The 27734-nt window shown below is 53.4% G+C and overlaps 5 protein-coding genes across 5 annotated transcripts; 2 read left to right on the top strand and 3 right to left on the bottom strand.

Annotated features, from left to right (window-relative positions):
* Nucleotides 1-302: 302 nt before the first annotated feature.
* On the bottom strand, nt 303-1910 carry EMWEY_00032980 (mitochondrial carrier domain-containing protein, putative; the record flags this gene model as incomplete). Its single annotated transcript, XM_013481821.1, has 3 exons — nt 303-337; nt 473-549; nt 841-1910. 3 exons carry the CDS (start codon nt 1908-1910, stop codon nt 303-305), a joined length of 1182 nt encoding a protein of 393 aa, XP_013337275.1.
* A 1913-nt stretch (nt 1911-3823) lies between these two features.
* EMWEY_00032970 (AT hook motif-containing protein, putative) lies at nt 3824-7623 on the top strand (the record flags this gene model as incomplete). Its single annotated transcript, XM_013481820.1, has 3 exons — nt 3824-6621; nt 6885-6978; nt 7198-7623. The coding sequence occupies 3 exons, from the start codon at nt 3824-3826 to the stop codon at nt 7621-7623; spliced, it is 3318 nt and encodes a 1105-aa protein (XP_013337274.1).
* Nucleotides 7624-9765: 2142 nt separating this feature from the next.
* On the top strand, nt 9766-11658 carry EMWEY_00032960 (hypothetical protein, conserved; the record flags this gene model as incomplete). The annotated part of the gene is made up of 5 exons (XM_013481819.1): nt 9766-10140; nt 10413-10502; nt 10794-10884; nt 11158-11372; nt 11632-11658. The coding sequence occupies 5 exons, from the start codon at nt 9766-9768 to the stop codon at nt 11656-11658; spliced, it is 798 nt and encodes a 265-aa protein (XP_013337273.1).
* A 1707-nt stretch (nt 11659-13365) lies between these two features.
* EMWEY_00032950 (hypothetical protein, conserved) lies at nt 13366-17170 on the bottom strand (the record flags this gene model as incomplete). Its single annotated transcript, XM_013481818.1, has 3 exons — nt 13366-14620; nt 15027-15329; nt 16332-17170. 3 exons carry the CDS (start codon nt 17168-17170, stop codon nt 13366-13368), a joined length of 2397 nt encoding a protein of 798 aa, XP_013337272.1.
* Nucleotides 17171-20649: 3479 nt separating this feature from the next.
* Nucleotides 20650-27414, bottom strand: EMWEY_00032940 (myosin heavy chain, putative; the record flags this gene model as incomplete). Its single annotated transcript, XM_013481817.1, has 11 exons — nt 20650-20821; nt 21163-21418; nt 22131-22398; nt 22628-23953; nt 24183-24270; nt 24676-24833; nt 25169-25291; nt 25684-25902; nt 26132-26276; nt 26594-27060; nt 27307-27414. Coding segments are annotated over 11 exons (3330 nt in total), but the record flags the coding sequence as incomplete, so codon positions are not given.
* Between the last annotated feature and the right edge of the window lie 320 nt (nt 27415-27734).

Below are 27734 nucleotides of genomic sequence, written 5' to 3'. Positions count from 1 at the left end.
CCCCCCCCCAAAAAAACACACACACACACACACACACATATCCACCGCACCTGTACAGCCTGGGGCGCCCGTCTATGCCGTCGTTCATAAGCCGTTTGCGGACGGTGTCGAAGGGGAAAACAATTGCCTGCGCCGCCATATTGGCAGCGCTGCCTGCGAGCAGCAGAAGACAAGGGAAATCTATCTGCTCCTTCAGCCTCCCCTGTGCTTAATCTGCTGCGTATGAGCCTCCACCGCCAGGTGGTGACGCAATCGCTGCTCCTGCTATTGCATTTTCATGCGCAAAAGAGATGAAACGGCTCTTAAGCCACGGGATACCAACGATACACCTGGACAACTAACCATACACCCACATCGTCACAGAAGCCTGCGTGCAATTTGCTGCTGCCTTGACAGACAACTGCTCACGTGAATTCCACTACAGAACACAGCGCACTCTCCGCTGCTGCTGCTGCTTTGGTTCAAATCCCACCTGAAACGCCTGCGGTGAGCAACACAAGGGGCCAAGATCCGCCAGCGCTTCGCCGTTGCGCTGCATCACCCAAAGTCCTGCAGCGGCACACGGCAGCGCAACAGCAGTATACATGAATGTTCCCCCACTAGCAGCAGCTGCTGCTGCACTTGCGTAGGCGCTGCCAGGTTAGCTAGCGATTTCATGACCTGCTCCCTAGAATGCCAGCAGCGAACGAACGTAGGACCGCTCACATGGGTGTACGTAGCGAATTACCCCGTGCACACACCTAGCTAGCTAGCCTCTGTTTAGACTGCCTGCTGGTGCATTATGCGTCATCAGCTGCGTGTCACGTCGCTGGCTCGCAACATCTTCAGGTGCGCACGCACCTTTGAGATAAGTCGAAGAAGGACATCTGCAGCATGACGTACGGAACTCCCGACAGAAGGGTCACAGAAAAGCCTTTGAAGAATCCTGACGGGCCCTCTAGCTGCCACACGCGGCGAGCACAGTCCACTACTCCATTGTAACCCTTTCTGCTGCTGCTGTTGATGTTGCTGTTGTCTTTGTTGGTCTTCCAGCTCTTAGTGCTGCTGCTCATTGTGAGGCCGCTCACGCTGCGGTTGTTGTTGGGATAGGGACCATTGGTGGCACTGCCGCTGCTGCTGCTGTTTGGTGGAGGTGCAGCAGCTGCTGCTACTGCTGCTACTGTTTCGTGATGTTTCCCAAGTTGATCTGCGTTGATGCCAACTGCAATTCTGACGGAAAGTAAATCCAACGGATAAGATAGGGTCTTCTGCAGCGAGCCAGCGAGGGCCCCTGAAAGCAACAGAGAGCCCATGCTCGGACGGCTGCTGCCGTTGCTGTTGTTGTTGTTGCTGTTGTTGTTGTTGTTGATGCTACTGCTGGAGAGGGCTCGCTTCGCGAGATCGTTTGCAGGGAACTTGATGGCGTAGCAAGCAGCAGCTCGGACTGCGTTGACTCCGTTGCCCCTCCAGAGACCCTTAAGCCCTTCTTCTTCCACGACAAGCCGAAGACCCGATAGGATGCCTCTGTATTTTGTGTATCTGATGGTGTCTTTTCCACCCCCTTTGTAGGTGAAACCACATCTGTCTTTTCCAGATACAACCGCTTCATTCAAGTTTCTGTTCAGCTGAACACCAGGGGATACTCCGCAAGAACAGCTGCTCTGTTGCAGTGCTATACGAGACGGCGAATGCTGCTGTTGCTGCTGCTGGGCGCTGTGCTGCAGCATGCCCTGTACCTGGTACAGCAGCCTCAAACGGTCCATGGGGGCGCAGACTGTCTTTGTAACCAGCCCGCTCACAGCAGCGCTGATAAATAGCTCAAAGGAACTGGGAAGCCTCCGGGAGATTGTACTGTGTACGGACACCTGCTGCAACTCCTGCTTCTGCGGAGGCGGCCGCACCTCCTCTAGCTGCTGCGCTATTGTCGGCATCCCGGAGACAGATCTTCAGCTAGACGGACATACTTAGGACAACGGTGACAGTTCGGAGCTGCTGCCTGTTGCTGCTGCTTCTGTGGCCGTTGCTGCTGTTGTCTCTGTCCCTGCATATGCGGCGATGGAACTCCCCTTCAGGCACCCGCATGGTAGGTGTCCTGTAAGACTTGAATGACAATAAAGGGCCGACGAAAATAGGAGCACCAGTTGGAACCAAAGGGCAATCATACATAGAGTTCAAGAGTAAGTCTTGCAGTGAGTGTATAAGGCCTCAAAAGCAACAACGACGGCCTCCTGGGGCCTTGAGGGGCTTTGAGGCGTGTATACAGAAGCAAGCTGCAAGAGCAGGCGAAACTGCCTTTTACTAGACAACATTAAAAAACTTCATTCCAATTTTTTGTCTGTTCAGCGATGCGGTACATGCATTTGCTTCAGCGTGCGCTCAGGGGGCCCTGCAGACCCTCGGGGGGCCCTGCGCTGGGCAGCAAGTTGCTGTTGCTGCTGCTGTTGCTGTTGCTACTGCTGATGCTGCCTTGGCAGCTGCAGCATCTGTAATTGTCTGGGTGCGGCGTGAGTTGCACAGCAACTATAATAATAGTGAGTCTATTAATTGTGTCCAATTAGACCAATTTTATTTTAGTGTGTAAGCAACAATTGACGAGCAGACCGGAAGCGACCCCACAGAGTGTATCGGCAACAGGCCCCCTAGCCTGGGTGCACTGCTGAGCCGAGCAGCGAGGGGGTATCTCCTTGACGTTTGCACTTTTGCGTATTTCTTTGCCTTTCCAACTGCCAAATCCACTACGAAAGGAGTAAATCTTGTGTGTTTTTTGATCGCTTGCTGCTTTAACGCGTTGTAGGCAGTGCCGCCCACAGCTGCTGCAGTGCCGCGGCCACCGCAGCAGCCACGCAACGGGCGGCGCAGCAGCAGCAGCAGCAACAGCTGCTGCTGGGCAGCGTGCAGCAGCACACCAGGAGTTTTTGTTGGGTTTTTTGCCTTCCTCTAGTCCTGAAAACAGTGGTCAGCCTGCTCTCTGGATGCTCCCTTTTCCTCTGCTGCTGCAGCAGGATACTTGCTGCTGCTGCTGCTGCGCTGCGCCTGTGCTGCTAGAGTTGTTGCAGGCAGCACAAGCAGCAGGAGCAGCAGTCCGTTCCACTCAGGTGCTAAAACACATCATTTCTAATTGATGAAAGGGTCAAATTGTCTTATTTATCTCGTGTGTCTGTGCCTCCACACCCCGCAGTAGCCTGCTGCTGCTGCTGCTCGACCCGGGCGTCGTGCTGCTGCTGCTGTTGCTGCGGCAGCGCTAGCCCCCATTTCTCTCCTCCTCGCCGCCCCTTGTCGTGTATAGATCCCGTCGTGTGTTAGACTTGTCTACATCATTGGTGGCTTGGATTTAGACCCCGCTGCTGGGGTGTGTGCGCCGCTGCTGCTGGTGCTCTTCTTGAGGGGGCGCCGCAGCCGACAGGGGCAGTCGAAGGAAGTACACGGTGCCAGAAGCAGCAGCAGCTGCTGCTGCTGCAATCGCAAGCATTCAGATCCTGCTGTTTGTCACCTTTAATGAAGCGCACAGCCACACCGGCTGTAGCCGCTTCTTGTGGGCCCCTCACATGCTGCACACCTCTGCAGACAAGACAACGGAAGTAAAAACCCTCAAGTTCTGGGCTTTCTCTCCTTCAACTCCCCATTTGATGACACGGTAGACACTCGGCTGCTGCTGCTTGCGGCTCTACGGCGGCCTCTTGCCACCTGGCCCGTCCTGTCCCAGCAGCAGCAGCAGCAGCAGCAGCAGCAGCAGCAGCAGCACTGCAGCAGTCCTCGTCCTCTGGCGGGTTGTTGTGGCTGTGCTGCTCTGTGGGGTGCAAATACTGCAGCGGCAGTGTAGGGTGTGCATACAGCACAACTCAGCATGCTCCCACAGCTGCCGCAATCGCCCCCGTGCCTCCCTTCAGGCGTGATGGACCCCTGTCAAGCGGGAGGTTGCTGCGGCTGCACCAGCAGCAACAGCAGCTGCTGCGAGGAGTCGGGAACGGAGCCCTTCCTGCAGCAGTCCTGCTGCGTAGCTGCAGCAGGGGAGCTTGCCTGCAGCCGGTGTGCTGCGTACGCTCAACTGCTGCGGCTGCGGTGTGACTCATCCCCTTCATTTTTCGCCCCTCCCCCTGCTGCTGCTGCTGCATTCTCTTCCGCTGCTCTCCCAAAGTCGGAAGAGCTGGAAACCGCTGCAGCAACAGCAGCTGCAGCAGCAGCTCACGGTTCCCCAGCAGAGCTGCAGCGCTGCGCTGCTGCACCGGCAGAGTCCCCTTCGGCATGCTGCTGCTGCTGCTTCTACTACGGCGTCAGCAGCAGTTGCGGCAACACCAGCTGCGGCAACACCAGTTGCGGCAACACCAGTTGCGGCAACACCAGTTGCGGCAACACCAGTTGCGGCAACAATAGTTGCGGCAACAATAGTTGCGGCAACAATAGTTGCGGCAACAATAGTTGCGGCAACAACAGTTGCGGCAACAACAGTTGCGGCAACAACAGATGCGGCGGCAGCAATTGCGGCGGCGGCAGCAGTTGCAGCAGCAGCAGTTGTGGCGGCAGCAGCAGCGGCAGCAGCAGCATCAACTGCGAAGGGTGGGGTCCTCTGCCCGGGGGTGCCAGCGAGGAGATGCAATGCTTGTTTAGTAGTGCATGCATGCCCTGTCTGGCGCTTCAGGAGGCGGCCGTTCCCTTAGCAGCAGAAGATAACAACGGACGCTCGCAGCTGTGGGGCCCGTCGGAGGATAGTTGGGTGCCTCGCGACTGCTGGGGACCCCCCGCGAGGTGCACCGGCACGGGGGGACCCCCTGGACACGACAGGCGGCCTGCTGCAGCAGGCGTGGGGACCCTGCTGCTGCAGCTGCCAAGCAGCCTCATCTGCGATGCTGCGAGACTGACGAGCGCCCGCAGTCCCCTCAACTTCAGCGAAGGCACCTTACGGGCCCTCCCGTCATGTAGTGCAGCAGAGGTAGAAGCCGCCACACCACCAGCTGCACAAGACTGCTGCCAGCAACGCTGCAGCGGCGCGTACAGCTGCCGGAGCAGCACCAGCACCTGCTGCTGTGCATTCGAAGCAGAAGTACTGAGACAGCACAGAATGGAGGCAGCAGATGATCTGCTACGACTGGACGAAGACCTACTACTCCACGGTGAACAAACTGCTGCAATTCCAACTGGCGCTAGTGCTGCTCCTTCAGCAGCAACTGCTGCTGCTGCCTCGCCAGCCGCTCCCACTTTGTGTCGCGACGTCCAGCAGCAGCGGCACGAGCCGCAGCAGCGGCAACGGCAGCAGCAGCCGCTCGACCTGCAACGCTTCGAACAACTCTCCCCCTTGCCGATGTCCTCCTGCGCAAGTGGATGCTCCTCTCCTATGCAGCCGACGCACATCGATCAGCATACACCTTCCAACCAGCAGCAGCAACAGCTGACGGTCCTTGAGGGCCAGGGCACCACACAGTCTTTGTCACTGGAGAGCCAACAGGCAGAAGCAGCGGCTCTCATCATGACGGAGAAGAGGACCCGCTCAAGGCGACGCCGCTTCCTAGAACCCCTTGCGGCCCCAAGACAACAGCATCACCACCACCAGCAGCACCAACAGCAGCAGCACCAACAGCCACAGCGTCAACAGCAGCAGCACCAGCATCAGCAGAACCAGCATCAGCACCAAGAACAGCAGGAGGAGCAGCAGCAACAGCAGCAACGGCAGGAACAGTTAACTCCCGGGGGTTGTTGTGGCGGCCAGACCTGTATTTGCTCGCGACAACAGCAGCAACAAACTGCAGGCAGCTTCTATGTGGCAGAGGCGGACGCGGCAGCTGGGCAGAACTGCTACGGGGGCTCACATGCAGAGCAGCAGCAAAAAGAGCAGCAGGAATCGATGCTGCTCCACTTGGACAAACGGAAGGTACTGACAAACACCCCTTCCGCGGAGGCGAACTGCGATGACTGGCAGGCTAGCCGCGGTGACCAGTGGTCTTGTGATGGGCGGGGGGGCCAATCACTGATGCTGGCCTCAGAGGAGCAGCAACGGCAGCGGCAACAGCAGCTCTCTCCAGCCTCATACTATGACTTTTCGTGTTCACCCTCCACAGCAGCTACTAACTCACAGCAGCAGCAACAACAACAACAACAACAACAACAACAGCAACAGCAACAGCAACAGCTGCATCACGGCGAGTCGCCCACATTAACTTGCAGCGCGTGTGGCAATGCACCCACTTGCTGCTGCTGCGGCTCATTGGTACTTGATCAACAGCAACAGCAGCAGCAGCAAAGAGTGGGTATACACACTTTAGTGGATGGCACGATGGCGGGGCAGCTCTCCCATGTGCCGCCAGAGTCGGGAGTGGGCAATGAGCCAGCATCAAGCAACAGCAGCAGCAGAAGCAACGCAGCGCAGAAATTGGGCCAAGACTCGTCTCCACCGTCTGGATCGCGTTCGCCCAAAGTAGAAGAAACAGCAGCTGCTGCAGCTGCTGCAGCAGCTGCAGCAGCGGCTGCAAATGTGGGGACCCCGTTTGCATGCGGAGGGGAACTGCCTGTTTGTTTGCCTCAAAGCGAAGACAGCAGCCCATGCCCATCTCTGCTCCGGCTCACAGAGGCACAATGGCAGCAATTCAGGGCCCAGGGACTCTTCAAGCTTGGGGATAAGGGGCGGGCCATAATTAAAAGCAGAATTTCCAGGTGGGGAAGACTTTACAGTTTCAGAGGGCAATTGTTTATGGTGGGGGGGAGGGTTTAGGGTGTGTAAGGGGCACACCCTGAAGGGAGGGGGCTCTATTGGGTCTAGGATATGTTTGAGATGAGGGCGTAGGCTTTAGGCTTTAGGACATTGCATGTCGGCACGCATAGAGGATTCATCCCCCATCTGGCAGCTAGCGAAGCACCGTGGAACATCTAGAAGAGTGATGGCGTTGTTGCTACGTGGGGCTCTCTGTGGTGTACAGGCAGCTCCGCGTCTTCCCTCATCTTCGCAAGAGGGCTTCGGCAGTGGCTGGGGTCCGATGCGCCACTACTAAGCAGCTCTTCCAGCTGGCGCAGGTGGGTTTTGGGTTTAGGATTTAGGGGTTAGGATTTAGGGTTTAGGCTAGTTTGTGTCGCTTAGCTTCGAAGGGTTCAGAAGCACAAGCATCAGAAAAACGTCTGATCAAACATAACCCTATTCCGTTACATTGGTGGCCTGGAAACTGCATGCACCGAGCAGCCTGGAGGAATAAGCGTGCAGCGGTAAAAGCTAGGAATGTGCTTTTTCTGGTGCAGATATGTGGGTTGTATGACGTGCTGCCTCCCCAATTCCAGCCAGTCTCCTTCAGGGGCTCGCAGCAGGGGCAACCGCAACAGCAGAATTGCCAACTGGATGCACAGCAGGGGGTGCATCAGGATGCAACAGCAACAGCAACAGCAGCAGCAGCAGCTGTGGTGGGCCCCTTCTCCTCCCTCAGCCCTCTAACCAATAGCTCGCTCACTGACACGGGACCAGCGGGTGGTGCTACCACGGTGGCCGCACAAGCACTCATGGTTGGAGACTTCGAGGGGACGTCTCCTGGGAGCAGCACCAGCAGCAGCAACAACAGTACCAACACTGGATTTTGGCAGCAGCAGCAAATGCTGCTGCAGAATATGCAGCAGCAGTCGCAGCAGCAGGTTTTTTGCGAGCAACAGCATCTGCAGCTTCATTTACTCTGACGCAGTGGCCTGGTGGTTCTGTAGAGAGGAAACCTCCTTGCTGCGAACACAACAACTGCAACAGATCTTATTCTTATGGGCGATCTGCAGGTGCAGCAGCGGCTGCAGCTGAGCCCAAAACAACGGGAAAATCTTTGCAGCATCTTCTCCAAAGGAAGGCTTGCTGCTACACTGAATTCATCATTTGCTCCCGAAGACATCCTGAACTAGCTGCTGCTGTTGAACACGGTAGAAGCACCACCAGCGACCGCAGCATCAGCAGCAGCAGCAGCCGCAGCAGCAGCGGAGAGAAAGGCTTCTTAAAGGGTAGCTGGTTCTCTGGCGACTTGTACTTTACTGGACAGAAAGGACTTGGCGGCATTCTGACTCTGCTCTGTGGCAATGACAGAACATATTTTCTTGCGTCTTCTTAAACATGCACAAGCGGAAGGAGAAACCTAAACCCGCATTTTTCGGCTTCACCTCCTCGCAGCAGCGCCGTCAAGCAGGGAAACGAAACAGCTGCTACAGAACCTTCAGCAGCTGCTCTCGCAACTGCTGCAGAGTTGCGGCTGCTGCTCCCATCTCTCACACGGCCAGGGCTAAGCGCTTTGGGGGTGTATATAATGAATATACAGTTTGCACATATGTTGGGTTGTCGTGTGATCTTGATACCAAAAGACACCCATCTGGGGAGACAGACGTAGTGAAATTGCTGCGGGAAGCCCCATACGATGGCTGCCTCTTAGCACCCTTCCCTACGTAAAATGCAATATGCATACCTGCATCGAGGGATGCTTGTATGCTTTGCGTGTAGGGTGTATGCGGATATATGTACGACGTGCACAAAAGTAGAGGCGTTTGGTGAGCGGCGAATATGTGAAGATAAGCCAATTTGCTAATATGTATTATGTGTGTTTATATAAATTATATGAATATGAGTAGATATATGAACGTGTCTCCATGAGTGTATGCAAGGCCTAGGGTGTGTGCTGGGTAGCCTTCAGCGGGCATGAAGATGTGTGTAGGCCTGTGTGTTGTTTTTGCACATAATCTTGCGGCAAGTTTGCCTTTAGTTTGCTTTCAGTAATTCGAAGTGCTGCTTTGGTTAGTGCATGTTCCCCACAGCACAGAAGTGCACGCATTGTTGCATTTAAGGGTTCTTCTTACATCCGCCCCTTCGGCAGCAGCCGCGACGGCAGCAGTGACATCAGCTGCTGCAGCAGCTACAGCAGAAGCGGCACAAGTTCCTTAGGATTTCTCTTCTTCAGCTGCCACTGGGCACTGAGGTGGGTGGGTGCTGGCATCGTTCAACCTCACATTGGAAGGGATTGCATAGAGCTCACGCTTCGTGAGATGCTTTCCCATATGTATTTTTCGCATTAAACGAACAACACATGTCATTTTCATTAGCGCATATTCACATCGACGCGTATTGCCTCGACAATTGCAAGTGTAGGCCACGACGCGGGCACGAACACGTGCAGAGCAGACGGCTTTGCCGAGGCGGCAACCAGCTGGCGTGATGTTTCTGTCATTGCTGTTGCTGCTATTACATTACAACCGTAGCAGAGGGGGGAAGTGCAGCTGTGTTGCGTTAATTGTTCGTCTTGTTCGTTGCTCATTACTTTGGAACAGTGCAGTCTAGTGAAGCACGAACAGGCCCCCGCATGGCTACCTCTGAAGCATTGAACAATTCCTTAATACCAATACAGTAATATATGCAAGAAGACCAGGGTTTGTGAAAGTAGTCGAGATATCGCACAGGCGTGCTTCGGGCGGAAGAGGCTGGGGTTACGGTGTGCCGTGTCCGTTATTCAAATACTAGTGATAGAGCTCGGTAAGAGGCACTTACCCTTCTTTCTATTCAAGTGAATGAGATAAAACATCGTTTCCAAGGGCAATTTACCCTCGATTTTGAAGTTGTTTCATTGGTTTTGCTAGGTGTACGGACAGAGCTCCTGGATTGCATGCGATCGCCGCATCAGTCGATCTGCTGTCCGCGGGGAAAGTGCCACAAGCGTCGCTGTATAGGGCCTTAAGTTTACGAGTGAAGGCTCCTACATGAAAATAGAAGTATACAGTTGCCTGGGGAAGCCATCTTGTCTCTTAATCGACCCGCTTTCCTACTAGGATGTGAACTCGTTCAACGTGAAACTCACTATGAAAGAAGAAGGGCTGCTGCAGCCTCGCAGCTCTTTGGATTCATCAGGCAGCGTTTATACAGACTCCAGCAGAGGCCAGATTCATGCAGAAACCCGATCGAACGTGCAGAACGTTTCAGCGGGGGGCGGCAGCACTGCCGAGGTAAATGGTGAAAGAGGAAGCTCCTCGGAAATAGATAGCAACAAGTCACATGCGCTTAGCGCTCGATATGTCTCATACTTGGGCTGCATCAAAGACAACTGGTCCTCCTGCCACGCAGCGAAACTGCTTGATGAGAATCTCATCGCCTATCTCCGCCCCCGATTCGTGCTGCTCTCGACCCCTCTGAAAGTTCGTGTACTGACCTCGTTTCTTTATATCAAACCCGACCTCGTAAGCAACAAATATACCAAGAAGGTGGCGTTCTTTTGCACTTGCTCTTTCCTTGATCCTACGGACTTCAGAGTTTATGTGCCCAATTATGTTACATTTTCCGTGTTCGTGGACGTCTCCCAGTTTGTCTGTGCCTCCAACGATTGTAGCGCTTTCTGCGGATAAAAATTGGTTGTTTCGGTGTATTCAACATTTGCATAGGATGGTTGTTAGCATGCAGTAGCCGTAGTGCGTGAATAGCCACTGTCTGATTTGCTCTGTTCTCCCTTCAGCGAGAAAGGTGCAGCGATACTCTCAGCGAAATAACGAAGGAAGGAGAAACGGACCCCAACGAATGGGTCAAGAAACTCAGCCGCATCCTGGTTCGTGCAGACGGCGTTTAGCCACGTCGAGAGGAAAGAGCGCCATATGCTACGCTGCAGCAGCTGATGCTGCTACTGCTGTCGTTACTTATGCTGTTGATGCTGCCACTGTTATGGCTGTCGCTGCTGTTGTGGCTTCTGCTCCTTATCCGTGTTCGTTGAACACGACAACATATAGCTTCTCATGCTGGGGCTACAAATTCTTCTGATACCGCGGGTGCCTCTGCGGTTGCTGTCGTCGGTGCTGATGTTGCTGCTTTTGCTGGTGCTGCTGTTGCCTTTTGTGTCAAGATTCCGTACATCACAAGCGGCAGGATCGACTTGCGGGAGACAGACACTGAGACGGCTTTTAGGATTATTAATTTTCTGGATGAGCAAAAAGGTACTGCAACATTGCTTAGACGCTGATCATTAAGTAACCCTCACCTGCCGCTATTTGGTGCATTACTGTCGCCGTTCTTTGTGTTTCTGTAAAGAAAAAATTCTATTGTACTCCTCCTTTGCTTCTTTCCCCCGAAGGTGTGTTTTGTTGAGACTCTACGGAACAACCCTTCAACTGATGGGACGTGGGCAATACTAATAAGTGAGTAGGCAGTCAACAAAATTGAATATTTTTGGTTTTTGAGTTTTGATAATTCTGTGCATGCAAACGCAGCGCTGAACCCCCAGCAGGGACCGTACCGGCAGAAAGCAGGCCTGGAGGAGCAGCACATGTGTGAACCGCATACAGAAATTGAGACTGCTGCGGCTGTTGCAGCGGCAGCTAGCAGCGAGGATCCTCTGTTGCATTTGCTGCAGCTACCACAGAAAGGAGTGCTGGAAATGACTCTGTTCAACGCCCGGGACAGTTTCGACAACGTGCTTAAAGGCGTACGTTCGTGTACCTCCAGACTATGTATAGGCAGCATTCTCTGCTCTCAACTTCATGCTCTGTTTCTCAAGTTTCTTACCTCTAGTTCCACGTGCGTCTTTTGATCCATCTGATGTTTACCTCCTCTTGATTCGTCGCAGATCGTCCACCGGGGGACCCAGGAACTGCGCAGGGCACAGCGAGCTGTGCAACAACGAGAGCGGAGTCAGAACGAAAGTAGGAAGGATACTTCAGTGTAATGTCGTGATGCTTTGAAAGGCATTCGAGTGCCTCTCCCTGTTGTAAGCACCAGCACTGACACAGCAAAAGCCGTGCATACACGCTGGTTAGATGCATCTTTTGACACCAACTTCGGCTCTGCGAGGCAGAAACAGCCTCGAGCCTCAGGGCCAGAAATTGTAGAATGCCGCAGAGGCTAACAAAACTTTCTACATCCAGTTGGCCCCTCTGTGGTCCATTTAAGCCAACTACCAGCACACATAGACGCTGCGAAGGAGCGCACCCTTTCCTTTACTTGCTGGACGCCTCAGCACATACTGGGGCGGATAGGCACACCACACAATCTGAGTCAGATGTTCTGCTGTCTCACTAACAAACCCATCCTACTGTACCTACTAGTATCAATGCTATCAATGCGTCAATGCTATCAATGCGCCAACGCATAATATCTGTATTCTGCGTTCATGCTACAAAAAGCCTTCAGCGGCCTCTGAGTCAGTACACTTTGCCCCATTGCATCCTCCAACGAACGGGGAAAATAAAAAAAAAATCACGCTCAGAACGTCAGCCTCTGGAACTGCAGCCATCCCTATATACCATCCTCCGCAACCCCACCCCTCCCAAAAAAAAAAAAACCAGCTGCTAGCTCTCTCTAGATGACTCATTATATTCTCAAGGCGACTGCGGTGTACACACACCGATCCTCGCCGAACGAAGTACACAGCGAGATCTGCTACATCCCAATAGCAGTATCCCCTACACTTCTACTAAACTTCATCCGACACCAGATTGTGGCAGACATGCACGGCTGCTGCCAATAGAGTTTAAGCCCTCCTGGCAGCTGTCTGCAAACTCTTTAGCCACCACCCTCTCTCGGGAGGCACTTTTCTGATGTATTAACCTTCACATAAGCCCACGCGTACACGAATGTATACGAATGCACATATTAGTCCATTCGTATACTTACACGTTTACTCAAACTCATCTACATACCCATATACACAAGAACATATAGTGTATAGGCAAAATACTACATACATAAGACGGCGCCTAATGGCCCACAAAAACAGGAGGTCGCGAATAATACTGAAGGCCCCTGAAAATCAAAGTCTTGCTCAGCCCGTCGTCGTCCCACCTCAGGTGTGAGACAGATGCGCTGCCTCCATATTAGCTCTTCATTTGATATGTTCTCCCCTCATTCAACCCCTACAATCCACCTGCCTCACTCGGCTCGCACCTCACCGTACAAAATATATCAAAACTCTGCGCAAGGCCTTAAGACAAAACAAAGGTGCCAAGGCGCGCAATGGCCAACCTGAGGGCGCAGAACTGCCGGGTAAATCTTGAATTATTAAACTGGCAGAATGAAGCGAGGTCATGCGCTCGTACCGGATTGGCAGTGGAAGGCTACGCAACGCCACCCCTTGCTGCTCCTATGTAAACCTCGGTGCTCCACAAGGAGAAAAATCGAAAAATGGTTACAAGAGCTGCAAATTTAGGAGCTGCATACGCCACAGATAAAACATACACAATAGGTTTTACATATTTTTTATATATGCATATATACATAGTATGTACGCACATATGCATGCATGTACTGCATGCGTCTATAGGAAGAGCCTGAGTCGAAATTCAAAACATAATTTCGATATTTTAGATTCGTCGCACTGCGTCGCTGCAGCATCTCCTATGGATCCCGAATAAAACACGCGGGCTGCAGGTATGCTTCAGCAGGTCACCGCTGCTAACAGCCTACTGCACCTTTTGTACCCTTCACCAAGCTGCTGCTGACCAGCTGTTGTCTGCTTCCTCTGCGCCGCTGCCTCCTAGGGCAGTCGTTCGCGAAGACAACGAAAAAAGGTCATTTTCCTTGCATTGCCACAGCTCCATGTTGCTGTCCTCCAGCTCGTCGGAATCGCGCCGGCTCGTTGAGAGGCGGCAGTGTGCTGCCTCTGCAAACCCTCCTTCCCTCCCGGCGTGCATCTCCTCAAGGCCTGGAGGCGCAGACAGCCCTACCGATGGTCCCCCAGACAGGGAGGTCTGTAGCTGCACAGAAGAGTACGACTTCATGTACGCCCCCAAGGCCTGCTGTATGTCGGCTAGGGCCTCCGTCTTAAACGCTGGCTCTGTGCTGCGCCTCGGACTTTGAAAAAAATTGCGTTCGGACTGCATCACCGCCTCCGCTCCTGCCAGTTCCGAGCTGTCGAATGAGAATGGATTCTCTGTACACCGCGACAAGCAGGGGCCAGAACCCTGCTCTCCACCTTGCTGCATGGGGCCACATCCCCTACCCCTCCCCACCAACACTCCTATTGCTGGTGCTGGGGCCAGTTTCCCTTCTGGTAGCGCCGCTGCTGCTGCCCCTGAGGCTGTTGGTGCTGTGGTGGAGGAGGGTGCGCAAAGGTTATGCTCAGGAGATAGATTCCATAGGGATGCAGAGCAGAGGCCGTTGCTACTGCTAGCAGGCGAGCAGCGTGGCGACTCAGATGCAGACGACTGCAAAATATCGGTCGACAGGTCGGAACTAGTTGAGCCCTGGGTATCCCAGCGTTTTAAGGTGTTCACCTCTGCTAACAGTGAATCTAAAGAAGAGGCCGCTATGCTTGATCGCGCTTCGGAAAGTATACCGCCGCATATGACCTGTCGCAAGCGATCCAGGGTGGCCTCTGTGGGCTCCTTCACCCTCTCCCCGCCATCCCCGAGGGGCTCCCCATCGCCTCCTGTGGCGCTCCCCGCTGGTGCTCCTGTTGCAACTGCGCCTGTTGCGGCTACGCTACTTGCTGCCGCTCCTGCCGCTGCCGCTCCACCTGCCGTCGCGCCAGTTGTTGTAGCACAAGTTGCTGTTGCGCCAGTTGCTGTCGCGCCAGTTGCTGTCGCGCCAGCAGTTGCCGAGCCAGCTGCTACCGCTGCCGCCGCTGCTGCCGCTGCTGCCGCTGCTGCCGCTCGGTCCTTACGCTGCGACCCGTTACGGCCCGACAGCCTACACTGCTGTTGCAGCTGCTTCTTCCTCTCCAAGTGCGGCGGCAGGCTGCAAAGAACAGCACTCCCGACGCCCACCCCACACTCACCCCCGTGCAAACAAACGGAAGGAGTGAAGAAGCCATGCAGGAGGACCAGAGGCAGCACACTAGTGAAGGCTAACATACAGTTCCGAATATTGTAGCACACAGTGCAACGCAGAGTAAGAATGACCACGAGTGTCACACTCATGCAAATCACATGGATTATATGGATGAAAGAACCGACGACCGTCGACTTGGCGTACGCAGCGAGATGCACGTGTACAAGGACATAAATGGCTTTCCTCAATGGAGGGAAGCCCGGTAACCACAAACACACGGCTCACGACAAACGCAAATAGGTGAGATAGACTACCTGAACCCCCAAACTGGCTTCCATACTACTACTACAACCTCACTACCTCACTACCTTACTTCTCAGGCCGTAGGTCTGCGTCTCCATGAGCGTGTCTGCACAACTCTCCGCTGTAGCAGCACCCCTGTCTCCAGTACTTGCAAATGGTGGTCTTGAAGACGCCCACAGTCGACTGGAGCTCGTGCTCGCCGTGTGCGAAGTTGCAATCCTCGTTCTCGCACTTCCCCTTGAGCCAATACTTGCACAGAGACGTCTTCCTCAGCTCCAGCTTCTTCTGCAACTCCCCCATAGTATGCGCGTAGTTGCAGCTCTCCCGGTTGGGGCAGGCACCCAGTCGCAAGAAACTCAGACACATCAAATTCCTTAAAGAAAACGAAGCATACATAAGCAGTGAGAAGAAGAAGTTACCTAGCTGACTATGCGGCTAGAAATTTGCTACAATGCTCAGCAGACAAAGCCACATACGCAGTCCAGCACTGCAAGGGGGCAAAGCTATCTCTGAACGCAAGAAGGTCCTGTGGTCCGTCTCAATGTTGCACTCACTACTCCCATACTCTACGTACATTTAGGACGCCTTAGGTGACAAGCAATACATGCGAACATTACGTAAAAAAACGTGGGCTACAACCACACGTAGCGGGGATACGTATGCCATAAACTGCATCAGTAGGTAATATCCACACCTTTATTATAAATGCACACCGTAATCGCCACGAATGCATGTATACATGCACACATTCATGCCAACCAAGCAAATACGCACGCATACTTGAAATATAGTACAGCCAACGAATACTGGGCAAAATGGAAATGTGTGTCCTGCATTTCCATTTTGCCCAGCATTCGTTGGCTGTCCTGTATTTCGAGATGCAGGACATGGCAAAAGTACGGACACACGGAAGGGTAACGACGTCCGAAAAACGACCCGTAAAAAGGACCCGTGAAAGCGAGTCAGCGGTTTGTGGAGACAGCTAGGGAGGTATTCAACAACGTAGAAACAAACTAAGGGGACACACGGCGCTGCGCCACTAGGTGGCAAGGTAGATGAGAGCAGCAAATTCGTGTGATTGCGCATGTGCAATGTAATACACACTATAAAGAACGCACGGTATGTGCAGGGCTCTCATGCACTCGTCGTACGTAACGCTGCATCGACAAGCACCACGTATCTGCAATTTGCACGCGTGAACGTATGCAGCGTACGTCCATGTAAACATAGACACACAATAATATGTAGGTGTCGATTACTACACGTGGTGGTGTGTATCACATGGGGATTGTAAATACGTGTGTCCAAGCATCACCCCCACAGGCTATGCATACGCAAGGAAACTGGGGTCTACGGTTTGCGCGTGTGGACGAACCTTTTAGGGAAGACAGGTTTACGCTGCAATCCCCCCTGAGCCTGTAGGTGGAGCATCGTGACCAGAGCCGTCTGCAGGGCCAAGTGGCTTTCGGCTTCCCCATTTGTTACTGTCTGCCCTCTGTTTCCCGTCCCGTTCTTCTCCCCCTGACGCCCTCGGCCCGATGAATGCTTCGAAGAACCCAACCCGTCTGCATGCGCACGTCTCCCCATCCCGTGCTGCTGGCCCGAATTACTCCTGGAAAGGACAGCTGCAGCTAGGGGCTGCTGCTGATTCTGCACTCCCTCCTTGTGGCAATGCTGGCCTTGCTGGTCTGCTGTCTGCTGCAGCAGCTGCTCGAGAAGCACCTCCTGCTGCTGTCGCTGCACCTGCTGCTGCACCTGCTGTTGCACCTGCTGCTGCACCTGCGGCTGCACTCCTGCAGGTCGAGAGAGCAGTAGCTCCTCTACGTCCGGTAGTCGGAGCGAGCGTGGAGCTTCCACTGCCAGTCCTTGCTCCCCCCCGCTGCAAACAAGAGGGCCTCCCTCTGTTCTTGTTGCTGCTACAGCAGCAGCAGCAGCTGCTGCTGCTGCTGCTGCTGCTACTTGTTCCGTCGCTGTCTGGACGCCTCCCCCTAAGAGGCGCTGCTCATTGGCCTCCTCCCCGACCCCGCAGGACACCATTGCTGCGGCGGCAGCAGCAAGTGTGCTGCTTGTGGTTGTGCCGCTGCTGCTGCTGCGGCTGGTGCCGTTAGCCTCTCCCGCTGTGCATTCACCCCAGGCTGCTGTGTGCAAGCCTCCGTCTGTGGGAGCTAACTCCCCATCCGAGGGAATTAGGAAGACGTGCTTAAAACTCTCCATCTCGCTGGCAAAGTTGTAAAGTTGACTCGAGAGTGCACACACGTGCCTCTGGGAGAGCCTTGCTGCTGAACCCAGCAACAGGCACAAAATCAAAACCGGCACCGATCAAGGGTGCCACCAGTCCTAGGGACACTAGCTGCAAAAACTTCCGGAAGACTCGCCAGAGAGACGATAAAGCATAGATAATGCAGCAGAAGAAACCGGACTTTCCCTGTGTCGCTGCTGCTGTCAAAGCGCTCGCCAACAATGAGACAAAGACTGCCTAGCGCTAAAAAACTTCGTCCCCAAAATCTGTCCCCTCACCTCCCGCGCCGCTGGTGCTGCTGCTGACACGGCTGCTACAACTGCTGTTTCTAGTGTTGCTGTTCTGCTCTTCCAAGTAGGAATGCTGCTGTGACCCAGAAAGGCAGCGCAGTACGTTGTGCCTGCTAGTTGACAGTGTGCTTGTCCCTCCTAATAAAAACCTATGAACTGCTGCTTCTGCAATAAAAGCCAACTGCGGGCAGTAAGAGCCGCTAACCTGCAGAAACAGCCCCTACTGACTGCTTCCTTGGAAGAGAGGTGACACGGAGAGACCGGGAGAATGAATAGAAGATGATGGAGGAGGCAAGGTATGAGTTGTGCTGCCCGCTGGTGCGCTGGGATCTGCGGAAACACCCGTGAGGGCGGTGTGGAGCTCAGACGTCTCTACACAAAGTCAATGCGCTGCTGCTGCTGCTGCTGCTTCTGCTGCCGGTGAGGACAGCTGATGTCGTCGCTGCTGCTGCTGCTGCTTATGTGTCAGTGGGCAGGTGGACACGAGACAGACCCAAAGGTACCTTCCCTTCAGCTGCCGCCACAAGCCCCCTTCCTTATTATAAAAACCACTTCTGCAGAATGTGGTAGAGGTGTTTTCCGGGCTGGAGACGCCACTCGATTGTTGGCCGTTCATACGACAGCGGTCAGGATCTCGAGTCCTTTCCCCCCGCGACTGCGTACTAGAGCCTTAAAAAACGAGACACTGAAAACAAAAAAAGACATCATGATTTCCTGTCCCTTGCCGATTGCAGGGAGACAGGGGACCCCAAAAACATAACAGGCAACCTGAGGTAAGAAGGTGCGATAGAGGAGGCGGGGAGGGAGAGGCACGCCCGCCCTGCGTCAATCGAGGGGATGACACAGGGGTGTAGGCGGGGGAGAGGAGGCTGCGCTGGGACCCAAAAATGAGGCAATTTGAGGGGAGAAAGTGTTTCACTTCCGACGCTGCAGTATTGTAGGAACAGAAAAAGTCAGATAACCGACAAGCAGAAACTCCCGTCCACAGAAGCAGACAGGAGGAGTGTGTCTGCTCATCGGAGCTACGGATACGCGGGGTAAATGCTGCCTCACGTGTAGCCCGTTGTTGTTAAGCAAAGCGAAAGTTGTTCTTATGGTCAGAAAAGTAAAACCAAGTACTTGGCAAAACAACAAAAGACTGACGTTGATCGGCGCTTCCAGGATGCACTGCGGCCTAGGACCACTGGAGGCTCCTCCCCTTGCTTCGATGCCTCGAGAGACGGGGAGCTGCGCGTGGGGGATGTAGTGTCTGAGTGTGCCAGGCCTTTGCAAGAGCACTAGAGCGGCTACACCTTGTTTTTATGCAAATTTAAATATACATTTAATATTTTGGGGAAGAAACAAGCAGGGAAGTGCCGGTCCACCCCCTCTCCCCATGGTGACCAGGCAAGGCCACCCCAGTTCCACCGGTTGCGCTGCTGCTTTCCCTCAAGACACAATGGAAAGAAAGGGTAAGTGGGCAAAAGTTAGATCTCTACACGGAATAATGCGAGGAAGTGCTCAATTCGCATCCATTCCCTTTCCCCGGGGGGCGCAAGGCTCCAACACAAAGGAGGAGGCAGCAACACGAGGAAGATGCCGGAGACACAATTGCAGCAATGAAGAGACAAGCAGTCGCGATGGCAAATTCAACTAATAAACACCTACAACACTGTTAACAACTGTAGGAGACCATTAAAGTCCGAAAATTAGACGGATGGACTCCACACACACACACACACAGGGTCGAAGATCCTACACACACGACTCTTTAAGAAAAAGCACACTTAACACTTAACCAAACGGTGAAGAAGACCGAGCATATCGATGCGCAACTGGCGCTAGGCTAACAGAAAGTGGTTGCCCCTGGTTAGCATGTGTATGTCCGTATTACTCGTTTCCCCCATCGTATAATGCCTGCTCTGTCTGTCTGTTGTCGTCGTCCCCAGCTTTGCAGTGCATACTGTCTCTATTCGTACACATGTCCACAGTGTATTCTACCTCCATCATTGCCCAGGCCTTTCTCTCCAGTATGTTCTTTCTCCCTCTTATCTGTATGGGTGCGTCTGCAGATAGTTCGCCTGGAAACTACCGCACCGTTGCTCTCCGCTTGTGTATCATCGGTCCGTAGTTCATCTTGCTTTCGTCTACTGTTGACCTTTAGGAGCAGGCGGGAAGCTACCCCGTAATATCAGTCCCCGAACCCCCGTAGTGCAGCATAAGTGCAAGGTAGCGGCACCGCTAGCCTTTGTTGCTTCTGAGGTAGAGTATGCTATCTGCTCCAGTTGAACATTGAGCCACAGGGAGTCCTAAACTTCAATAGGCAAACAGTGAACTCTGGCATTAAACACCACATTTCAAATTCCTAGACTCTAAACCAAGGCGGCCACCTCCCAAAACAGACCCGCAGAGCTCTGACCGTCTGGGAGCAGAGGGTGGAACAACTAAATCTACTCGGTAGAAGTTACTTTTCTGTTTGTACAACTCACATGGTGCAAGCCGGCGAACTACCTCTATTTACACGTAAACGGCAATTACATCAAAACGCCTCTGTATTCCTGTCCTACGTAGGTTTCTAGACACCTTTGTGTTCTCATTGGTGAAGGGGAAAAGCGGATATATTGAAGTAATCGGGTTGCGGCTCTGCCGAAAGACTGCTTCTGTGGCACGTCGCTGTGTAAACTAGACACTGCAACGGCGGCGACAAGCAAGGAACCTCAAGGAAAGAAATACTTTGAAGCCGTCACATGCCAACCAAAGATACACCACGAACACGTGACTCAAGGACGGAGGAAAGACGCAGAAGCGGACATGAGCAAAAAGCGAGACATACAAGGACATACACAGATAGCGAAAAGACGACAGACAAATGCCACTAACGAAGAACAGTAGAAAACGAGGTGAGACACATGAGAACAAGGCGCCTTGGTAGTCTGCTGAAGCTACTGTGGCCTCGCTGGTCAGCTCCGTCTACTTCGACGCCTTCGTTGAGCTCGCCCCCAGCCTTCTGTTCATGCGGTCTGACATTTTCTTGTTGCGTTGTTGCTATACACTATGTGATACTGCTTAAGCGACAGCAGATTGTGAGGTGCTGTTGTCCCCGAGTCCCGCTGTCACTACTACTACTACAGCAGTTGACACCTCAAAGCGCAGCCCGTACGTTAGTGCTGGCGCTGGGTGGCTGTTCAGTACGCCGCAGCCGGCGCAAGGTTGTTGTTGCTTTTGCTGTTGCTAGATGGGTGCGCCTCCTTTGGACGAACGTCCATCATCTCAGACAGCTGGAAAGGCCCCTCTAGCCGGGGGGCCATTCCCGACGGGCCTACGCACAGTCGCAATGCCTGCACTTCTTCCTTTGCCCTGTGAAAGACGCAGAAATACTTGTGGTGCGAAGACTCAAAAAGGCCAGCGTACTTCTGTCACGTACACAACCTGCCACAAACGCTACACTGGCATCCCTGCCAACCCTTCCCCCATCAGCAGCAGCAGCTCTTGCAGTGGACGCAGCAACAGCAGCAGAATAAGCAGAGTGTGCACATGTAGCAGCGACAGTGGCGGAGCCACTGCCGCTGCTACATGAGCACACGCAGTAGTGGTACTAACGGGAGGAAGGGGAACATGAGACGCTTCAGCAAAAGCAACATTAGTTGCTTTTGCTGATGCAAAAGCAACTAAGCTAGTAGCCAGATGTGCTAGCTCACATGGGTTTGAAGACTTGCGTATGCGTGCGCCAGCTGTCTGCTGGAGCATCTGCGGTGCAGTCTCCCCCTTGGCAGCACATGGGCACGTTCACGACCCCGTCGTTTGCGGAGCAGCAGCCTCGGTCGCACCACCGCGAAACCCAGTCGCGGAAGCGGCTGCCCTGTAGCGCCGGGAGGGGTGCCCGAGGTCCTAAGATGCCCCCAAATCCGCCGCTTGAAACTACTCCAGTGGAGGCAGCACGCACGTCAAGCACGCCTTTGGTCGACAAACACAAACAAGCACAAAATGCACGCCAAAGTGATAAATTCAACCTTCAAGGAAGCTGCACAAAGGGCTAACACTATTATTGTCGCCCGTTGTGCAGCTTCCTGTCTTTGTTTTAACGAAGACGCACAACAGGCAAAGCCACAAACTCTTCACTCAATACGCACAAAAAAGAACGATCAAAACGAGGTAGGGAGGGGGAAACAGAAAACATAATACTGCATTCTGGACGAGGAAAATGAAACACAAACAAATACAAATGGTAAGGATTACTCAGAAACATGAAAGCTGATGCAAAAACAGCAAACACTCGAAACGCCAGAAGGTCAAATAGCGGATAGGCACAGGGCCCGGGGATGTTGCAGTTTGCGCCGGAATTAGTCTCGTAACTCATAATACCACATTTTATTCATATGGTCACTGTTCGCTGATGAAGCATCGATTTATTTTGTGCCTTGAAGAGAATTGGTACGGCTCGTGTGTATTTCTCCTTATTTTCAATCTCAGTTGCTTGGTGCAGCTTCTTTGTGATTAAACCTGCCGTATACTTATGCTACCCACGCTTTAGGTATTGTTTCTGTCTCATAGGCCCAGTAACCCTTAGGCTGCAGATACAGTCTCCGTAAATGGAGTCATAGTGGAGACTGCCTTTGTGCCGTTCCTATCTGGTCTGCGTTTGGGCTATGTGCATGGCGCGCCGCACCTGAAATATTGATAGTCTTGTCGTGACCGTCTCTGCTCTCGTGGACATTGACCATTGGAATGACAAAGGGAGGGTAGGACACGTTGAAGACGTGAGTAGGACCTCCCACGGATCCCTTTAACTCAGCAAGCTGCTGCGCCTCGGTCTTAAAGGCGTCAAACGCAGTAGCCAATTGGTGCAGCTGTCGTTGCACCACCTCCAGCACAGTGGTGGCGGCCCCATCCCGCTTATCGGTCAAAACCAAGCTCCTCAACTCTTCTAATTCCGCCTAGACATGTAGCAGAAACAACATTACCAAGGTGAGCACGGGAACGTAGGAACACAGGAAGCACCAAAAGCTCACCGTCCAGACATACGCATAGAGGGGTTTTGCTGCAATCACCACCAGCCCCAAATACCCATCACAGGCGTTGCATACAGTTCCACGTCCACTGCCAACACCGATATAATAAAGCTAATTTCCGTAAAAATAGTCATTCCCTCTCCATGCGCCTCACCTTGAGTTGTTGGTTTTCCTTGCGCATGCGTTCATTTGCGGCTATGAGGAGTTTCTGTCTGTCAGCCGCTTCCTCGAACTGCTGCCGTTGCTCGCGAAGGGAGGAGAGGAGCTGCTGAAGTGGTTTGTGTGCCTCTTGGGCCATCTGCGAGGCCTCTGCTTCCCGCATCTCCACCTGTCGGTGGAAGCGCATCTCATCGCCCCCTATAACCTCTTCCTGCTGCTCCAACACCTCAAAAGAGGGCTGCGGGGCGGTTGCATGCCGCGCTCTCAGCCCTGAAACTTCCATTTGTAGCTCCTGGCAGCCCATCTCGGGCTGGTGCAGGTGCTCCTTTAACTGAGGCTCACGGCACTGGCTATCTTTCAGCAACATCTGCTGCAGCTGCTGCTGTGCCTCCTGAAGCGACTTGTGGGACTCCATGTAGCTCCGCTCCAGTAGCAGCTCAAGTTGTCTGTACCTGTCCTGAGCATCTCCCAAACTAGCGCGTAAGGCTTCATACTTGTGGTGCCACTGCTGCTGCTCCTCTTCCTGCGCAATGCGCGTCTGCTGTTGCAGCTGCAGTTGCCCCAGTAAGTTGGCGTTCTGCTCTCTCAGGCTGCTGACTGTCTCTTTTAGAGCCTCGTACTCGTGCCCCAGGACTGCCGTTTCATCCTGGGTGGTATTCGCTAAAGCTTGTGCTCTTTCTGCCTCAAGCTGTTCAATCTGCTGCTGCAGAACAGCCATGGCTGTCTGCTGCGCCTTCTCCAGCTGTTTCATGTCCTGTTCCTTCTCAGCTAGCTGCCGCTCCGTCTCCTCCTTGGCTGCTTGCACCGAAAGTTCCAGCTGCCCTATGTTCCCCCGCAGAGCCTCTCCCTCGGCTATATATGCTGCTTCCTTGCTGACATACCCGTCGATCTGCTGCAGGAGTTCCTGCACTTTTTCCTGCACCTGCTGCAGTTTGCGTTCTTGTGCCTGCAGCGCCACCTGGGTTTCTTCCCTTTGGCGGCTCATCCTGGATGCGGCCAACTTCAGCTCATCCTTCTGATTCACTGTCTCCTGCAGCTGCTTCCTCAGCTCACGCAGCGTGTCGTGGGCTGCGCGTAGTTCTTTTTGCACCTCCTCTTTGGCTTTGTCTGTCATTTCGACTTGTTGATATAGGTCCTCCCGCATCTCTCTAGCTTCCTTCTCCTGCTGCTTCAACTGCTGCTGAAGGCACAGCACCTGCTCTCGCAGCTGCTGCTGCAGCCCCTCAGCAGTCGCCTGGAACTCTCGTTGCTCCACCTCTATCGAGTCCTGCTGCTGTATACTGTCAGCTAGGGCTTCGGCATGGAGGCGCTCCTGTTCCAACTGCAAGTTGCAAAAGCCAACAACAGCAGGAAACAAAGTCTTTAAGAAGCTTGCCCATGCCGCACAGCGGCAGGCGCTGCACCCAGCAGCACCTACAGGGAAAGGAGCAGAAGCTGCGGCAAGTGCAGCAAAAGTGAGCTCCAGCTGGGGAAAACGCCCGCTCGCCCAGCAGCAGCAGTGAGAGCACTTCCGCTTCCCACGAAAGCAAAACGTGAACGCCCTGCCTCACCAAGTCCAAGAGCTCCTCTCGTCGCCTCTCGGCCTCCTGGCTGTCCACCCCACTTACATATCCGCTCCTCACCAACTCGGCAAGTTTGCTGCGGCGTGCAGCACAGTACGGCAAATTCTCTCGCATTAACACGCTGGATGTCACTGCATTGAGTACATAAAAATAGAACGCCCGTGCATTATAATGGCAAACCACGGACCCTCTAACCCGAAGACGGGTACCTCTCTTCATGCTGCACTACACGTCTTAGTATTACTGGGAACGACAATCCCTAATCGCTAGCACCTGGTGTGGGACATGCGCAGTCAGAGAGAATATCGACAGGTGGTTTGGGGTGCCCAATATGCGTTTCTGCCGTGACATGATGTTTGACGGAGCAGCAACACTGGTTGCTGGAGCAGCAACACTGGTTGCTGGAGCAACAACACTGGTTGCTGCAACGGCAGCTGCATTGAGCAGATACTGAAAACTTATCGGTGCTCTACCGGCTTACTTGCTCGCGGCTCCCAGGGCGCTTGCCACGTTATTTGTTGCAGCTAGCTTTCCCTCCAGCCTTTTCACGTGCGAAGACAAATCCTCAATCTGCTGCATATTCGCTTCCACGCTGCTCTGCATCTGCGCCAGTTGTGCCTCCAACTCTGCTCGCCGCTTCTGCACACCTCAAACCCTCGGCACCAGCTTTGCGCTCTCGTAAGTCGTGTGCGGTGCAAAGCTATGGTAAAACACAGCAAAGGCACCAACCTTTCACCAGAGAGGCAAACCACTTCTGCCCTGCTCTTAACAGGTTCAAAAGACAAGCGCTGCCGGAAGCAACTACGTATGTCCTCACTTTGTGGATATACAAGCATCAACTAAACGTCTTGGGTTCAACTGCGCCCGTGTGCATTCAGCGGTGACGTTACGCTATGGATAAAAGATCATTCATGCCTTCTCTAGTTCGAATGATTTACACGTCGATACGTACATACAAGCAAGCGCACGCCCACCTCTGCCTGGTCCAACAGCGAAGCCCTGTCTTGCAGCTCTCGAACAAGCTGTGCAACTCTCTCTCCCAGATCATTTACAACATCTGGTGAAGCCATCGCAGCCAACGCATCTGCGTGCCGTTCCTGTGCGTCAAAAGAAAACCAAGGCAACGACACGCAGGCGAGCGAGTAGGACGCAGCAGCAGCAAGGGTTGCTGGCGTGACGGGCCAACTCATATTAGCAGTCCGTATACACTTACGTTCGCCTTTTCTTCCTACCTGATTACTTACTTCGGTGTGTGTGTGTGTGTGTGTGTGTGTGTGTGTGTGTGTGTGTGTGTGTGTGTGTGTGTGTGTGTGTGTGTGTGTCTGTGCGTGTGTGCGTGTGTGCGTGTCTGTCTGTCTGTCTGCCTGTTTGTCTGTCTGTCTGTTTGTCTGTCTGTGTGCGTGTCTGTGTCTGTGTCTTTGTCTCTGTTTGTGTATGTTGATGTGTGGTTGTAATTGACAAATTGCTTGCATAACCAAGATGACCCCACCTGGGCTTCTCGCAGCATCTGTCTGGCCTCCGCCACTTCGGTATGAAGCCGTTCATTGTTTGCCTGCAGGTACTCGTTGTCTGCCGCTGTTAAATAGAGGGCCGCAGTTGAAGCGTTAAGGTCGCCTTTAGTTGCTGCCAAGGCCTCCGTTGTTCGCTGCAGGGCCGTCGTCTTCTGTTCTAGCTGCTCCCGGGCAGCAGCGAGCTCGCGCGCGCGCTCCTGTAGCAGTCCAGACTCAGTACCTCAGCACCAGTACCTCAGCAATAATACAGCAGCAAGCAGGATGGAGGCCGTGCGTGACCTACACTATAGGTTGCTGCCCCACATCCAGCACCACAGCTCAATTTGGAAGCTATGCTGTTGCCGAATCACTCCTGAGAAGTGTTTCATCAGTTCGCATAGAAACACAGGCAATACCCGACGCAACGATCCTCGTGTTCCTTCATACCTGTAGCTGTTGCTGTGCCGCTGCTTCTTTGTCTTCCAGTTCCATACGGATGTTTTCTAGCTCAGTCCTAAGCGATTCATTGGACTTCCGCAAAGTCTCGAGCTCTGCCAATGTGGTCCCCAGTTTCTCTTGCACCTCCACCAGCCTGAAAAGCACATGTCCAGCCTCAAATCTTGCAGTGCACACCATACGTAGCACCAACAGTAGAGCATACACACGTTGCTAACATCAGCAGCTGCTACTGTTAGTAGAAGCCCCGGATAACAGATGTTCCTTAAGGCTAGGCACTACAGAGTGGCTCAGCCGGTTACAGTAGTACGTTCTACAGGGCAGTCTGTTCTGATGATAGGTGTGGAGCAACTACTAAGTATCCGGTTGGTTGCTCAAGTTGGTCAGATTCATTGATCCAATTGGTAAAAAGAAATGCTAAGGGAAGACAGCTGCGAGGCTGGAAAGAAATACCTTCGCGTCACACTGGGTAGTTTAGTGAGTTGCAATTCCGTTGCCAGAGAAAGGCCAGGTTCTGAAGAGGGAAACTGGGGGGTAGCGAGCAGATGCTTCACGGAAGTCCTCCGGGGGCTGGATGCGGAACTGAACATGTGGCCAAAGGAACCGCGGGGAGTAGCTTGTCTACTGGCAACCTCTGCTCCACGCAGCGATTCCAAAGTTGCCGGAAAGGGCTGCGAAGTAAGTGTTGCATTCAATGACTCAAGAAGCTTCTCCTTCTTGCTCAGTGCACGCTTCAAAGACTTGATTTCCTCTTCCTTTTCCTTCAGCGTCACCAAGTCGTGTGCCAGCTCCGACAGCTTCTGTGAGTCCTGCGCGCTGACCTGCAGTGTCAACTTTTTAATCAACTCCTGCAATGAGGCGCACTCCCGACTCAGCGTGTGCTTCTCCTCCTCAAGCTTCGCAAGGTCCTTTTGGCTATCCTGCAGCAAGAATATAGATAAAAAGGTGAGGAGAAAGAAACAGACAATAAGAGGAGTGGCCATTTATCAGCTGAAACGCGTGGCACAAGCAAATAATGGCAATCAGTTGCAATTTCATTCAAGGGAGACAGGGAGCAGCTAGCATGGTGCTGCTGCTGGTGCTGCTATTCCAACTGTAGCTGTTGCAGCTTCGTCGGTAGCTGCCCCTGACTTTGTTGCTACTCCTGCCGTTGAAATCCTGTTCACCTGGTAGGCCTTAATGCGCGCCTCAAGCGTGCTCAGTTGCCGTGTGAGTTCGCGACCTTCGGTTTCCAAATATGATATGCGATCCGTCATCTCCTTCAGCTCTTGTACCTGCGAACGCAGTCCCAAAGCACTACACCTCTGAGGTGTACTATTCTCTGGAGACAGCCCCTTTACTGAGAAACCCCAGCATTCCGTGTGCATTATTTCCTCCACATTTATGCGTGTGATGCAACTTGTCAAAGGCAACGCATATGCACGCAACCACACACATAAGCACCCACACAACAACCAACCCATCCCTCTCCCCAACACCCCCGGGCACACACACACACACACACACACACACACACACACACACACACACATACATACATACAGAAGCACATGCACATGCACATGCCATATATATATATATATATATATATATA

The sequence above is a fragment of the Eimeria maxima genome, genomic scaffold, assembly GCF_000499605.1.
Source record: "Eimeria maxima Weybridge genomic scaffold, Emw_scaff435, whole genome shotgun sequence".
Taxonomy (NCBI): Eukaryota; Apicomplexa; class Conoidasida; order Eucoccidiorida; family Eimeriidae; genus Eimeria; species Eimeria maxima.
Note: the sequence above shows the minus strand (reverse complement) of the source record. Positions and strands in the feature narration are given on the sequence as shown.